This window comes from Lissotriton helveticus, chromosome 8, assembly GCF_964261635.1.
Source record: "Lissotriton helveticus chromosome 8, aLisHel1.1, whole genome shotgun sequence".
NCBI lineage: Eukaryota > Metazoa > Chordata > Amphibia > Caudata > Salamandridae > Lissotriton > Lissotriton helveticus.
The window spans coordinates 121,830,128-121,847,491 of NC_136069.1; the positions used below are offsets into that span (position 1 = coordinate 121,830,128).

At 44.7% G+C, this 17,364-nt stretch overlaps 1 protein-coding gene across 1 annotated transcript in view; it reads left to right on the forward strand.

Moving 5' to 3' along the window:
* Positions 1-17,364, forward strand: part of IGSF11 (immunoglobulin superfamily member 11) — a 640,837-nt gene that overhangs the window by 590,058 nt on the left and 33,415 nt on the right. Inside the window, exons 4-5 of the mRNA XM_078655922.1 lie at positions 12,454-12,609; positions 15,369-15,491. Of these exons, the coding sequence (XP_078512048.1) occupies positions 12,454-12,609; positions 15,369-15,491 (279 nt within the window). The remainder of the gene's footprint in view (positions 1-12,453; positions 12,610-15,368; positions 15,492-17,364) is intronic.

Consider the following 17,364-nt stretch of genomic DNA (forward strand, 5'->3'; position numbering starts at 1 on the left):
AAAGCATTGCAATAGCCCAACCTCAACAGCACTAAAGTTTCGACCACCGTTTTCCTCAGTGAAAAAGGGATAACGGGTAAGATCTTCCGGAGGATCTTAAAGGTGAAAGAACAGGCTGAAGACACCTAATTTATCTGTGGGACAAGAGTGAGGTCTTTGTCGTTCAGGACACCCAAGTTTCTAGCTATGGATGCCGGCACCAGGCAAATTCCAGCTTCAGGGGGACACCGTAGTTGGCTCCAAATAGATGCTTTTGTGCCAAACTCTACAACCTCGGGTTTACCCGTATTTAGTTTTAAAAAGTTGAGGTTCATCCAGGTCATCAGATCTGTGATGCAGTTTTGAAACTGTTCCGCAATTGCGTCTACGCTATGTGTCACATACACCACTAGCTGTGTGTCGTCAGTGTAGGACACAAGCGACAAGCTGTGGTTCTTTATTAATCTGGCTAAGGGAGCAACATAGATGTTGACATAGTGGGGGACAAGGCTGAGCCCTGAGGGACTCTACCAGGAAGAGTGAACAAGTGTGACTTGAGTCCCTTCCAGTGGATTAACGGTTACCTGGCTGTCAGGAAAGATGATGGTAGGGTCAGGGCCTTTCTGCTGACGCTGACCTCCTGCAGCCTTCGTATCAGTACTTTGTGATTTACAGTATGGAAGGCTGCCATGAGGTCAAGAAGGATAAGGGCCGCCCACCCATCCCCATCCATTGATTTACGAACTTCTTCAGTTGCCAAGATCAGGGCAGACTCAGCGGAGTACCGAGATCTAAAGCCATGTTGAGTGGAGTCTAGTATGTTATTATGATCTAGGTATGATTTTAATTCTGCATTAATAGCTTTCTCCAAAACCTTGGAAGGCAGAGGAAGACAGGAGATGGGGCTATAGTTTTTAGCCTTTAAAGGATCGAGCGTGGGCTTTTTCAATATATAGAATAGATAGAAAGATCCCGGAACTTGTAATGTGGTTTAGCAACGGCGTCAAAGAGACAATGATCTTCTCTGAGGCCAGATGTAAAATGTGAAAGGGGCAAGGGTCAAGTGGAGACCCAGATTTAATTTGAAGCAGTAGGTCGTGTACCTTTCCTTTCTCTAAAGCAGAGAATTGAATGAAACTTCCTTGTGGTGCCTTCTCTAAGTTCCCCCCTGATAGATAGTCCTGTCTACTTCAGCTGTATTTGGAAATTCGTTGTAGACGTTTTGAACTTTGCTTTGAAAAAACACAGCCAGATTGTTCACAAAGTTTTGATCCGGTGCAAATGCAGCATCTCTCGGGCATCTGGACAGGGCATGACAGTTTTAAATAGCTCCTTCAAGGTATTAGAGGCCTCCTGAAATTTTAGAGTAAAATAGGCTATTTTGGCCTGTTTTATGGCAGTCTTATATTACTCAAGAGCTAGACAGCAGTCCTTCCAATAGTCAGTTCTCCAGGTGCATTCTTTGTGTCTGCATTTGATTTTAATCATCTTTTGATCAGTCGAGTACCAAGGAGATGATACCTGCCTCCGTCTTGAGTGCTTGATAGTTTCTGGTGCCAATCTATTAGCTGCCTGACTGAGCCATTTATCAAAATTAGTAGCTGCCACACTAGGGTCAGTCAGAATTGGGTACTCCTCTTGCAGTGCTTTAATCAGTTCAATTTGTTGTACCGATATCCAAGCATGAGATTTGACCAACACAGGTCTGTTCCAGCTACCAGATTTAGTTGGAGGAATCCTAACATCAAAATTGACTAAAAAGTGCTCAGACCAGGACAATGGCGACACGGTCTTTACTACAATATCTTTATTATTTGTAAAGATGGCTCCTAGGGTGAGACCAACTTGATGAGTGGGCTCTGAGACGATCTGCTTCAGCCCGAAGCTGGCTAAGGTGTCTATCAGAAATGCCGTGTCAAGATTATTCTTGGCCTCTAGGTGAAAATTAAGGTAACCTAATACTGTAACAAACGCGGAGTCCAAACAGGATTCCAGGTGAGTCTGTAGGGACAATGAAAAACCCTCCATTTCGTTTTTCACTGCTGAAAGGCCATCCTGCCCTTAGGACAGAATGGGGGAGGTTGGGTGTTGTGTTTGTTAGCCTGTAAGTTTATAATGGACAGGTGAAGTTTAGTATGAATGAACTCGCAGTATCATAACACATCTTTCTGTGAAGGTGGTTTTGTCACTGTGTGTTCAGAAACCACTCTTTTAGAAAGTGGCTGAGTTTTGTGCTCTAAGCATATCTGTGTGTCTCTGCGGAAATGTGGATTGTCTGTCTGGATCTGAAAGGTGAGAGAAGCTGGGAGAGGTCTTAACCCAGGGAGGGGTTGAGATGGCACCAGGCTGCTCTGCATCTGGACAGTAGGGGGGGGAGAAACCTGGGAGGTGAAAAGGCCTGGGCTGGTGCTATAAACCAATTGACCCATCTCCTGCTGAGTAATTAAGGATCAGGACCCCCAGTATCAAAGGGAGAAAGGTGTCACTGGGAGGGAGGAATCCAGAACTGATTTACGGAGGAGCCAGAGACCCCTGAGCACAAACAAACTTCAGTGACATTAAGGGGTATAACTATGAGAGCTGAAACCCCTGAACGTTGGAATGAAACAGAAATGTATTGAGACTGAAAAGGCTTGGACCCATTCTGTGGTCAAGAGGAACCTCTGCTAAAGAAGGAGCAACTGAAGAGACTGTTGTGGAAAGTACAATCCTTGCTTCGTGCTCTGGGGCTGGTCTGCAGTTTGCTGTTCTAACCAAGGGAGAGGCTGTCTGGACTGCGCTTGGAGGCGCTGGGTCCCCCTGCTGGAAGAAGACTGTGCTTTGTGCAGTGTCTTGTAACCCCAAGGGCCTGAGGTGAGCTGGCTCCCTGTTTGGAAATACAGTATCATAAATGTTTCCGGAGAAGTCCCAAGCAACACGGTGTGTGTGTGTGCTTTTGCAGCTTGAGACCCGCAGAAGTTGTGCCCTGTGATCGTGGGCACGCAGGAGTAAGCTGAGTCTCGACACGCTGGGTGTGTGTCGTGGTGCAGGCCAGGGTGTTGGTGAGGATCGCCTGATCGTTGTGTGCATGGGGAGACGAAGTGACACTTGGACACACTGGGTGCGTGTCGTGGTGCAGGCCAGGGGTTGGTGAGGAGCGCCTGATCGTTGTGTGCACAGGGAGAAGAAGTGAGCCTCAGACGCACAGTGTCCATGTCGTGGTGCAGCCAGGGCATTGGTGAAGAGCGAGTGGGCATCATGTGCACCGAAAAGAAGAAGTGAGTTTCGACGCACTGAGTGCGTGTCGTGGTGCAACCAGGGCGTTGTTGAGGAGAGCCTGGTCATCATATGCACCGGGAAAAGAGGTAAGACTCAGACTGCAGTGTACATGGTGTGGTGCAGCCAGGGCGTTGGTGAGGAGCGCCTGGACATCATGTGCGCCAAGAGAAGAGGAGAGACTTGGACGCGCAGTCGTATGATGCCTGACCTTATTTGTGCCTGACAAACTACATGCTTGGTGCGCTACGCACTGCGTTATTTTTCCCTTGCAGATTACCTGATTGTAACGTGGCACATAGCATTATTTCTTCATTGCACAGTTTCTGAAAATAACACTGTGCAGTGCATTATTTCTTTGTTGCACCATAGAGTATTGTAGCGTGACACATTGCTTTGTTTCTTCCTGGTACAGGGCCTGCTGGTAGTGATACGCATTGCATTATCCCTTTTATTGCAAAGTACGTGACTGTGGCGCTACGTATGGCATTGTTTCTCTGTTGACACAGTACAACAGAATATCGTTACGCATTGCAGTATTTGTTTCCTTTTGCAACATGTGTGATTCTAGCTATACGACTGGCCTAACCTTTTGGAAACGGTTAGAAGGGAGCTTAACTGTTGGTTAGAAGCAGTGGTTGGGATTAGAACCTACCAACTCACCGGAAATAATACTACCCATTCTTATATGTTGATTTTGTATTGTGTGGTCATATCGTATAACTTCTTTTATAAAAATTCTACTCATTTTATAAAAACTCATGTGGAGTCTATTTGTTGTGACATCATTGGGTTGCTGTGAGGGTGGTTGCACATATTGTACACTCGTGCCTTGGAGATAAGCCTGGCTGCTCGTGCCAAGCTACTAAGGGGATGAGCAGGGCTATCTCAGATGGTGTCCTTACTTAGTCTAACGTTGAAGCGAGGGGTCGGGTACTCCCGCCTCCAGCATTTGGTGGCGGCGGTAAGCGATAAGGACCCTCACTTCCAACACCCATGGATCTGGCATTTTTGTGACAACCTATGGAAAAGCAGGCATGCAGATATGTATTTGTATGCAATAGCACATTAAGGACAAAACAATTGGTTTTGACAATACTTGGTGGTTTCATTGGTGGTTGTGGTATGGTATTGGTGGTACCGGATTTAGTGATGGTGTGGTATTGGAGGTGATATTGTTTTGTGCTGGTGTGGTATTGATGGTGGCAGTATTAGTGGTGTTGGTTGTAATGGTGATAGTGTTATTGTGGTGGACTTGGTAGTAATAGCAGTGGTGGTGCTTTTGGTATTGGTGCTGGTGTGGTACAAGTAGTGCTGTATTATCAGTGCTGGTGTGGTACTGGTAATGTGGAATTGGTGCTGGTGCAGTATTGGTAGTGCTATGGATTTAGTTGTGGTGATATTAAGGGTGCTTTCGTGATGATGGGGGTATTTTAGTGGTGATATTGGTGGAGGTTTTGGACGTGGTGGTGGAGGGATACTGGTGGTTGGTATTGGAGATATTGGTATTAGTAGTAATGTTTTTATTGCATAGATGGTCGCCATTGTATTGGCAGCATTTGCATTGGTGGTATTGGTAGTAAAGGTGTTATTGGAGATGTAATGGGTCATATTGATGGTGATGGTATTGTTGATAATAGTGGTGCATGTATTGCATCAGTAAAATAAATAAATGATGTGAGAAAAATGTGTGTTATTTCAGAGGTAAAATAGAACCTCATACATTGCAAAGCAAGCCTTGCACAGGCAATGTAATGGTACACCAAAGAACGGAAAACATGAAGTGTGATAGAAATACTTCTCTTACTGGCGCCAAAGCCCACTCTATATCTATATAACTAAAAATGTAACTGTTCGTTCGTTCAAAATCTCAAATCTCCGAAAGTTCTTCACCGATTGCTTTGAAATTTTGACACAACGTTGCATTTGAATACGCGAGTGTTTTCATCTACACAACGTTGGATTCGAATGCGCTCGTGTTTTTAATTGAAAGCACAAACAGACACATAAAAATGTCAATGTGCGTTTGATAAAAATCTTGAATCTACGAAAGTTCTTCACCGATTGATTTGAAATTTTGACACAACGTTGCATTCGAATACGCGAGTGTTTTTTTATACACAATGTTGGGTTCGAATACGTGCGTGACGAATACGCACGTGTTTTTAATCGAAAGCACAAACAGACACATAAAAATGTCAATGTGCGTTTGATAAAAATCTTAAAACTACGAAAGTTCTTCAACGATTGATTTGAAATTTTGACACAACGTTGAATTCGAATAAGCACGTGTTTATATATACACAATGTTGGATTAGAATACGCGCGTGTTTTTAATCTAAAGGACAAACAGACCCTATCGATTTGGTTGCTGCACAACCACTACAATAGACGCATAGAGACAATAGTCTACATTTATTAGGATGGACAGTTGGTGTCAGGATGGCAGACCGGGAAGTGGGTGGAGGGAGGGGGGAGGAGTTGGTTCACTTGGCAAGATTAAGAAAGGACGCATAGAGACAATAGTCTACATATATTAGGATGGACAGTTGGTGTCAGGAAGGCAGACCGGGAAGTGGGTAGAGGGAGAAGGGAGGAGTTGGTTCACTTTGCAACATTAGCGCGTGTTTATATATACACAACCTTGGTTTTGAATACGTGCGTGTCCAATACGCACGTGTTTTTAATCCAAAGGCCGAACAGACCCTATCGATTTGGTAGCTGCGCTACAAATACAAGGGACGCATATAGACAATAGTCTATATATATTAGGATGGACAGTTGGTGAGAGGATGGCAGACCGGGAAGTCGGTGGAGGGAGGGGGAGGAGTTGTTTCACTTTGCAACCCGAACAGACCCTATCGATTTGGTTGCTGCACAACAAATACAAGGGACGCATATAGACAATAGTCTACATATATTAGGATGGACAGTTGGTGTCAGGATGGCAGACCGGGAAGTTGGTGGAGAGAGTGGGGAGGAGTTGGTTCACTTTGCAACATTAAGAAAGGACGCATGGAGACAATAGTCTAAATATATTAGGATGGACAGTTGGTGTCAGGGTGGCAGACCGGGAAGTGGGTGGAGGAATTGGTTCACTATGCAACATTAGCGCGTCAGACCAGGAAGTGGGTGGAGGGAGGGGGAAGGAGTTGGTTCACTTGGCAACAGTAAGAAAGGACACATAGAGACAATAGTCTATATATATTAGGATGGACAGCTGGTGTCAGGATGGCAGACCGGGAAGTGGGTGGAGGGAGGAGGGGGGAGTTGGTTCACTTTGCAACATTAGCGCGTGTTTATATATACACAACGTTGGATTCGAATACGCGTGTGTCCAATACATGCGTGTTTTTAATCGAAAGGCCGAACAGACCCTATCAATTTGGTTGCTGCGCAACAAATACAAGGGACGCATATAGACAATAGTCTACATATATTAGGATGGACAGTTGGTGTCAGGATGGCAGACCGGGAGGAGGGTGGAGGGAGGGGGAGGAGTTCGTTCACTTTGCAACCCAAACAGACCCTATCGATTTGGTTGCTGCACAACAAAAACAAGGAACGCATATAGACAATAGTCTACATATATTAGGATGGACAAAAACTTATTGTATACCCACAAGCATTGTGAAATTAAACATATTAGAAACATGCGCGTACTCTTTTCTTTCTCTTCCATTTAACCGGACTGAGCCACAGCAACGCATGGCCGGGTGCAGCTAATATATTGGGTGATTGACGCAGTTATGAACAGTAGGAGAGGAGGTGACAGGGATGCCAAATTAAGAAGGCTCGAAACTAAGTATATCCTCTTGCTTAATACGAAGACCCCTGTAGGCCTGAACGTAACAGAAGATCTGTATACATGCTTGCCATAAAACCTTATTATATAAAGAATTTTATTTGTTATTGGTCTCCTTCCGGTGGTTTGCACTTGTGGACAAAACCCGGCTGGGTGAAACCACATGTGCACCATGAGAAGGCTGCGACCAGATGTACATTTAACAATAATTACTGAATTCTGCTGCTACCTATAATGAATTGTAATTTAATTTTTAAACAAACACCTTTGTTAAGCACTTTGCACAGATAGGGACTGTATGGAACTTTATTCCTATGCAATCCTCTGTGATTTAATTTTTTGGGATTTTTACAAACACTTACACAATGTATGGACTATTTAGCATATGTTTATTTACATCGATTATGATAATATGGTGAATTAAGTGGGCTGTCAAAAGATATGAGCAAACAAAAAACAACAGGTTATTAATATGATATGAATATGACAGCTGAGTGTATATACCTGACATATATTTTATTTTGGATATAATGTATAAATAACTAACATGTAGTATAAAATGGGACTCTGGTTTAGGATAGGAGAGAGTAGCGTATTTTGCATATGAAGATGGGGGATATTATGCCCAAACTTGCTATATTTTGCACATTTTGCGACATTTTGCACTATTATTATGCACTGTAAGCAATATTTGCACATCTTTAGGAAAGCATTTGCACTTTAAAATATTCCCTTTCCAAGAGTCCATATTTAGATAGTTATGTATTTCAAACAGCATGATTGAACAGAAGACAATAACTGTTCTTTGATTCTTATATAATATTGCATAAACCTGAAAGAGTCTATCTTGCTCATACTAAAAACTGTATTTGACTATGAAATTTTCCTTTCATTCACTTTTAAACCCACATTTGTTTATTTCTTGAGATGTTATATAAGCACACGTACTTTTTTACGGTATTTGACTGAAATTAGAACGCAAATATTTTGACAAAAGTGCTGTATTTCGATTATAAAATTGACGGAGTATGTCTTTTATGTCCATACTTTAGACTCACAGGTGATGTTAATTATGTTATAACACGTGCACTTTAAAAGGGCTGTCCTCTCAAAGTAACGTTGTCATGTGAACATGTGAACAAGGCTCCGTTGAGCCGAAACGTCTTTGACTTTTTTCTGCTATTAAAAACTACAGCACCTAACTGGTCCGTGTCCGTGTACTGCTTGCCGGCTGGTGAGAATCCTGAGTGCATCGGGAAGCGGAGTGAATAATATATATATATATATATATATATTTGTATATATATATATATATATATATATATACACATATGAATTGTAAAACGTAGTCACATAAAGTATGTAGAGGTTTAGAGCTACATATAACCATACCTAAAAATCAGATGAAAAATTATGGAAAATGAGGAAATATCCAGCACAAATAATATTTGTGCCTGGGAGTTTTAGTGCTTGCCCTTTTGTGGTGTGAAAGAATATGAAAGTGTGCCCATCAGTCTTTCTTTTCAACTAGAAGATGCTACCCATGTGGTCTTAACCATCAATCAATCAATCAATCACGACTTTGTAAAACACAGCTACTCACCCGAAAGCATCTCAAAATGAGGAGGGGCTGAGGAGGGCACAGCTTCTGGATTTTCATGGTGATTCATCGAAGAGCCAGGTTTTGAGGTCCTAGAAGAACTTGGAGAGTTTTGGTGTTTGTCAGAGGTGTAGAGGGAGAGTATTCTAAGCTTTGGCCACGAAGAAGGATACTGGCGCAAGAGAGAGCTGGGCTGAGCAGAGGGATCTTTGGGGTGCATGGAACAAGAGGTGGTGGTTCATGTAGCCAGGCCCGGTGTTATGGAAGGCTTTGTGGGCATGGGTGAGAAGCTTGAAGGTGATTCTCTTCTTGACGGGGAGCTAGTGTAGTGTCTGTAGGTATTGGCTGATGTTGCCGTGGCGTCGTAGGTTGAGGACTAGTCTGACGGCAGCGTTTTGAATGTTCTGGAGTTTGCGGGTGAGGTTCTTGTTGATCCCAGCATAGAGTGCATTGCTGTAGTCAAGTCTGCTGCTGATGAGGGCATGGGTGACAGTTTCCTGTGTTTGAGGGTAAAACATTTGATGGACTTTCAGAGGAGGTGGAGAGTGTGGTAGCAGAAACAAGTGACAGCATTGATATGGCAGTCCATTTTTAGTTCAGAGTCCAGGATGATTCAGATGTTTCATGCGTGGTCTGCAGGGGAGGGAGAGGTCCAGAGAATGTTGGGCCACCAGGTGTCGTTCCAGGTGTTGCGGTGTGGGCCCATGATGAGTACTTTGGTTTTGTCCGTGATGAGTTGCAGGCAGCTGTTCTTCATCCACCTGGCGATTGCTCCCATTCCTTCTTGAAAGTTGTGTTTGGAGATGTTGGGTTCGTTGGTTAGGGAGAGGATGAGTTGAGTGTCATCAGTGTATGATACGATGTTGAGTCCGGGTGATCTGCCGATGGATGCAAGTGGGGCCATGTAGACGTTGAACAGGGTAGGACTGATGGTGGATCCTTGAGATACTCCGCAGGTAGTCGTTGTGGGTTCTGAGAGGGAAGGAGGGAGTCTGACCCACTGCGTTCTGCTGGAGAGGAATGAGCGGATACAGTTGAGGGCCTTGTTCCGGATTCCTGCATCGTGGAGTCTGCAGGCAAGGGTGAGGTGAGAGACTGTGTTGAAGGCAGCGAAGAGGTCCAGGAGGATGAGGGCCACAGTCTCTCCTCTGTTGAGGAGGGACAGAAGTCACAGTTACAGTGAGAAGGGCGGTTTCGGTGCTCTGATTCTTCCTGAAGCCTGATTGGGAGGAGTCGAGGATGTTGTTTTCTTCTATGAAGGAGGCGAGTTGACTGTTGATGGCTTGTTAAATGACTCTCGCCAGAAATGGGAATAAGGAGATTGGTCTGATGTTCTTGAGGTCGGTGGGGTCTGCCGAGGGTTTTTTCAGGAGAGGGTTGATCTTGTCGTATTTCCAGTCGGTAAAGGAGGCCGTCTCAAAGGAGGAGTTGATTATTCGTCAAAGCTCGGGGGCGATGATGTCTGTGGCTCTGTGGTAGATGTGGTGGGGGCAGGGGTCCGTAGGACTTCATAGTCTTCAGCTGTAGAGTGCCGGCTGCGTACGGTAGGGAACGGTGGGGGTGGGTTCCGCATGTAGGTTGCTGTCATTGAAGTTGTCATAGATGGTCTAGATTTTGTGATGGAAGAAGGCGCAGAGGTCCTGGGAGGGTGGGATGTTGGTAGTCTCACCGTTGGGCAAAATCTTTGATGATGCTGAAGAGTTCCTTTATTTTGTGCGCGTGGGTGGATATTCTGTTCTGGGGTGCTTTCATCCTTGATTATGGGCGGGCAGTGGTGGTAGCTTTGAAGTTGTCGAGGTCCGCTGTGGTTTTGGACTTCCTCCATAGCTTTTCGAGGTGTCTGCAGGTTTGTCCAGATTCTCGGAGTAGGTTTGCGAACCAGCTGGCTTTCTTGGTGTGAGGGATGGAAGTTTTCTTGAGGGGGCGATGGTGTTGGCGCAATCGGTGATCCAGTTGAGTAGGGTACGGGCTGCAGGGGTTGGGTCGTTTTCTGTGGTGGTGGGAGCAGAGCTGTTGAGGGAGGTGGTGAGTTGGAGGTCTTTTTACAATTCCTGTGCTGGAGCTGGTGTGGACCTTTGTGGGTGATGTTTGTTTTGAAGGTGAAATGGTCGCAGCGATGGTACGTCCATGGGAGTTCGGAGGTATGGCTGAAGTTGATGGAGTTTCCCTGCTGTGAAGATGGGTTTGAGGGTGTGCTAAGTGCGTGGGTTCTGGTACGATCTGTTCGAGTCCGATGTTGTAGAGGTTGTCCAGGAGGGAGGTGGAGTTGGAGTTTTGGAGGTTGTCGCTATGAGGTCTCCCAGCAAGGTGTAGTCAGTGGAGCTGATGATTTGCGGGGTGATGATGTAGGTGATGGAGTCGATGAAAGGCGTGCAGGGTCCAGGGGGGTCTGTAGAGGAGTGTGCCTCGGAGTGTGGGGACGGGTTGGTCAGTATCTTAAAGTGGAGGTTCTCCATCAGGTCTGTGGGCCCATCCATGTAGGTGCTCAGACGGAGGTTGGACTTGTGAGCAATGGCGATGCCTCCTCTGTGGCGGTTGGGGCGGTCCTTCCAGGTGATCTTGTAGCCTTCAGGGATGGTGATGTCAGGTCCCAAGGCGGGGTTCAGCCAGGTTTCGGTAAGGAAGGCAAAGTCAGGGGTGGTGCTGTCGAGGAGGTCCCAGATTTCCACAGCATATCTGTGAAGGGGGGGGATATTGAGTAGGAAGCATTACAGGGTTTGGGGTGTGACAGAGTTGTTGCTGGAGGGAGGTTGTGGGTCCTGGGTCTCAGCGAAGGTGAACGTGTGGTGGCAGTGTCTGCAGGTGAATGCTCCATGGGTGTCGATAGATGAAGAGTGCTTGTAGTTGTTGTTCTTGCCGACTTTGAGTGTGTGGAGAGCCGAGGAGTTGAAGTGCTAGCGTGTCAGAGGAACAGGGTCCCTGGTGCCGGTCGCGTTCGGGTTGCAGACTGGCTTGCCTTTGGTGCACCTTTGGCACAACCACGCAGCGGCCGCCATTAAGTAGGGGTTGGGGGGAGGACAGGTCAGTCGGGACTTGGGAGAGGGAACACGTGGGAGGGTGTGGGGCTGCAAGGGCAGCAGCGGCGGGAAAGAAGGCAAAAGGGAAAAGGAATGAAGGAAATAAAAAGGAAATAAAAGGGAAATAAGGAAATAAAAGTAAAATAGAGGGCAGAAAACAGAGTGGGCAAAAAGTCAAATGAAAAAGCCAAGGAGTAGCAGGCTAACTACGAGGGAGGAGTGGAGCGAGGCACAGGGCCTCGAACTCTGATCAGCTGTGGGCGCTGGGGGCAGAGGCACTCATGATGGAGCTGCACGCTGGGAGAGCACTATCCTTACCTGGAGGTCAGGGGTCTTGCTAGCCCGGGTGCGCAGCAGCAGCCATTAAGTAGGGGTCGGGTGGGTCAGCTGGGAGGCGGGAGCGGGAATACGCAAGAGGGGGGAAAGGGCCATGGGGGCAGCAGCGGTGGGAAAAGAGGCAAAAAGAGAAGGAATAAAGGAAATAAAAAGGCATCCAAATATATATTGATAATTAGCTCTTAGCACACAATATGCTTAGTTGTGTGCAGCAGCTACATAACATTAGATCTGTTAGCAGCAGGGTGCTGGGGGCAAGCTCTAAGGGCCCCCCTCCAGCAATGTGCACGGGAAGCGAGTCACTGGCCTGAGAGCTCCTGACTGGGCCTTGTGGGCCCTCCATATACTTTGCAGGGGGTGCCCTCAAGGTTTGTTATGCCACTGGTGTGCCCTCATGTTTGTACGTGACTTTCTTCCTCCATTATCCTACATTTATAACATTTCTGTCTGTTCATTTGCAGTACCTCCTTCCGACCCTATTTGCAGGGTTCAGGGGTCACTGGACATTGGTAATGACATTACCCTAACCTGCACCTCTGAGGAAGGAACGCCTAAGCCAACTTACCTTTGGGAGAAACTCGACAGCGCTCCCAGGTTGCCGGTAACTTCAACACAAGGTAGGTGTTTCTAACTGTGTAGAACATTGTTCCAGTGTCAGAGTCGAAATTGCCTATCCCAGATACCTATGGCTATGCTTCACATATAGGAGTCTGTTAATTTATAATTGTATTGCTGTAAATTAAGTAAAAATCTTAAAGTTGCAGTTTTGGAAAATTACAAAGTTATGAATTTTTCCCAGTAGTAAAATTCTCCTATTTTTGCAGGACAGTATTCATAAAAATATTGTATTCATAGCCTTTTTAAGGTCTCGACTGAGGCAGTGCATTCTCTGTCCCTTGCAGGAGATTTGTTTACATATAAGGGGGTTACAACTTGCCCCATTACTTACCATTGGTTGGCTTCATCATCACTCTCATTTCCTTGCTTCTCATTCATTAGTGCATGCCAGTTTCACTTTCTCTTCGTGTGTTTGTCCCTACTGTGGAGCATGGACCAAATACTGCTTCCTGTCGGTGACCTTCCACTGGTCGTGCGCTTCCAGAGGTACTTTTGTTATTTAAGTTGTAGCATCCCAAAGAGTGGATGTGTTTACAGGCCATCTCCCCTCATCCCTGTCCTGCTTCACAGTGTTCCCCTCCCATGTTGTTACCCTGTCATCATTGTCAGCCCCATCCTCCTCCCCCATCCTGTGTTTTTACTTGACCTGTTCCCCTCAACCACCTTTCTTGCCTGGTCCCCTCCTGCATTGTCGCTTGAGCCATTCCCCCACCCCTTTCCCTCGTCCTTGCTTCCCTCATGGTCCCTGTACCCTTTTGATGCCTGCCCCATCCAATCAGCCCCAACCTTCATTGTAGCTGTCCACATCCTTGGATTGCATTGTACAACCCTGAGCCAGTCATGCTCTGTGCAATGTACGAACTGAGCTACTCTGTACGCCACTCTAAGCATGCCTTCAGCCACAAACTCCACAACCTGATTACATCCTCAGCCACAGTTGCACACTCGAGATGACACCTTTCACGTTCTTTGCCCCCTCTGTCTTCCCCCAGATACTCTGTGCATGCACAAAGTTGCACACTACATGCCCTCCATGCGGCGGCACAGTCTTAGTTAACACTGCCTCTGCCACCCAGCATCTTCACCCACTCATCAGCCACGCTCTGCACCATCTCTTATCTGCACTGGAATGAGGACAGAGGAAGTTTATGCACCTAGAGGGAGCAAAAAGTCCTGAACGTTTGGTGCACAGGTTGCAGGGAGAAGATAGTACCCCATGCATTAACACTCCTGTGGCCACTTGACTGTGATCCTGTCAACCCAGGACTCCCCCATCCATTGTTGCTTGCCGTACCCATGCCCATCCACCAATCATTGCTTGCCTTGTTCCCCTCACTATTATTGCTTGCCCCATACCCTTACCACCAGAAAAAAGCACTATGACATAGTACTTTTTTCCTAAGAATAAGCGAAGCCAATAGGTATCATCTATGCAAGATCCATTGTACTGGCTTTGCAAATGCTTATTATAGTTTAGCATCAAACTCCTGCGTCGTCTTTTCTATTATGCCGAAAAAATGCAGAATTCAGTTTCCATACTTTTTACTACCAAAACCTTTTTTGTAGGCTCTAGTCCTATTTCTTGCCTAATACTTTTTCAAATGCTACGAAATGTGTAAAGTTGTATTGTTTATTTCTCAATTTTCTATGTTTGAACTATCTGGCTTGTATATCACACGTTGGCACCCAAGTAGGATATCCTTTTCTATTGCCCACAGTAGTTGCATTGCAGAACAAGGTGGACAAGGGAGCACAGTAAAAGATGAACATATGCTGAATGTATGATAAAGTGTCCTTGCGCAGCCAACAATTTTTACTGTAGTTTGTCCAGAGTCGACCAACAGTAAGGATGACTATGGACTTTTCTGCACACTCATGGCTCAATAAGGTCCACTATGCAGTATGTTTCTTGATTGCTAGTCTTTGGCTAGTTCTGATTTGTAATTTGTTGCCCTTGCTTTGTTGTGCTTCAGGGTTTGCCAGAGCTGTCTCAGTGATATATCTCAACCAGTAGAAGCTCTTATCATAGCACCTTCTAGGATCAGCCAAGTGTAGGGGAATGCTTCGGATGTTTCCTGGGGATGGGGTGTGTTTTTGTTCTGCAGGTATCAGTTGTTTGAGGTGGGACATATGTTGAAGCAAAATTTTGAGTTTGCGTAGATCAATAACAATGTTTGCGGAAGGAATTGGTGTTACCAAAGTATCTTTGCTACAGATAGTGAGTGCATGATGGGTTTCAGTTTTCAACAGGCATGTACATTTAGAAACTGAGTTTCCCTCATCAGAGTACCCCTGCATTTACACAATTATGGACTTTTTGAAAAAGTTTGTTGTCCAGCTAGAAATTAAACTGCATCTTATTTTTCCCAATGGGATAACAGTGACTATTAAAAATAGTTAACATAGCCTCGCACATCCTTGTATCCCCTCGCACAGTTTAAAGTTTAATTCTGATGATTAGCAGCCCTTGATTACCTATTTGAGTGGTGGTCTCAATTGCTCTTCAAGCTCATTTCAAGGCACACTAGATGCCATATTTCTTAACATAAAGCAATGGGTCAACTTGGATCCCAAGACCATCTAAGTATGATATTTACAACTTTAAGATGAAGCGAAGTTTCAATGAAGCAAGACCCCAACTATAATAATCATCTGATTTCAGAGTACCAAGTTATTTGCCATTATTACGTTGGTATTTCCTTCCACGTCTGATAATGATTGTGTTGTCTCTTTCTTCCTGTCCTTGTCCTCTGTGCAGATATGGTCCAGGGCACAGTCCTCCTCAGAAACATAAGTACCGCTACCTCTGGACTTTACCAATGCCTGGCCTCCAACGTCATCGGGACAAGCACCTGCACCCTGAACCTGCAAATCATTGCACGTAGGTACATTGATTAAAGTTGAAAGATAGAACTCGCCCTCTCACTTCACTGATATATAGAGCATTTAAATGACAAACATTATGGCATTTGCAAGAGTGGTGAATGAAAGATTGCCTCAAAAGCATGTAAATACAAAACAGGAGGAAGTGGGGAGCACCCTTAGGGAAATGATGAAGCAGTGGTGTTCTTCGGAAGGTGAAAATGCATGAGGGATTTATCTTTTAAGGAGGGTAGCCCTCATCCATCATATGGTGGAATGCTTCATCACAGGTCTTCTCCTCACGCAAGTGGTGGGGGCTGCTGCAGTTTGGAGCAATAGAGTTCCTTTGGTGTTATGCGGGTGGAGTCCTATGATGAGTAGCTATCCTAAGTGAAGTAGTGGAGGTGATCAATCACTATCACATCTAATACAGAGATAAACTACAGTTAAAAATACCTCAGGGCAAGCTGAACAATTAATGTCCTTATGTTGTATAACTTCAAAGAAAGGGAAGTAATTTAACCCTTTTAATGGTCAACATGTTTCAGCCCTTATCTTGTCCTACTAAGAGGTGCTTACGGCTTTTGTCAGGACCTGAGTATCATTCTTTTATCAAAACCTCATTATGCTATGTACATTTTACAAAAAGGCCTTATACTTGACCCAGTGATGCGTTGGGTGCTTATGTCAGCAGGATCAATACAATCGGATCGTTGGTGTTCCAAGATCAGCCTTCACTCAGGGAACGGATCTAAAGGGCCACTTCTCCTAGCGTTCACCTCTTCAACAACGTTGGTCGGATCCTGGCATATCGACCTAAGATCTTACGCACTTGGTACCTTAAGTTGTTCTGCTACAAAAGCATGTCCAGTTTGCATTAGAAACTGATGGGGAAGGGTTGGATCTGCAGGCGATCAATGGAAGTATGATGGAACTGTATCTTAGCCTGTAGGAAGGCTAATGGAAGGAGCCCGCTGAAACGTAAATACATGAGGTTATGGAACACAAAGGCTAAAACGTTCACCTAAAACCTGCTAAACCTGCCAAAAATACTTTAAATGAGAGCCTAATGCGAGTGTGAGAAGAGAAAAAAGGTGCAAGAAGTTCAAATAAAGGAAAATATGTGATTATTGGAAAGTAGCATACATGTTACTTTAGCCAGACACCTGTTTACGCAAGATCCTCAGCATAGCCACCCAAAGTTCATATGTGGGGGATTGTAGCAAAGAATAATCAGAGGTTTTTGTCTGCATGTAATTCTAGGATATTATGTTGCAGAATGTTCCCTTACTTAGAAAAATGTATTGTTGACATTTTGTAACTTTTGAATAGCAAGCACAATTACAACCAGCTTACAGTTGATGTGGTAAGATCACTGGCTAAGTAACTTTCTAGCTCTCTTGTAGTCTTGCAGGAGGTATGAGATATGCAATAATGTTGCCTGTACTCAGCTAAATTGCAGCCCAATAACATACACATTTCTGTCTGGAGTCATTCTTACTTCACAGGTGATTGTTGGTCTCCTGACCAGCTGTCACTCTCACTCAAAGGAGTGAGAAATGATCTAGCTGAGCTATGCTTATCTAAACGTGATTTACTAGCATGCTGATCCCAGGACACATTGCTGCTGTACCTGGTGCATTTATTTTTTGAGGTGTTCATTGTTATATATATATATATATATATATATATATATATATATATATATATATATATATATATATATATATATATATATATATATATATATATATATATATATATATATATATATATATATATATATATATATATATATATATATATATATATATATATCCAAAAACGAAGTTTGGCCTAATGAGGAGACTCCACACAACAGCAGGTTAACGCCTTTTATTTGAAGAATCACA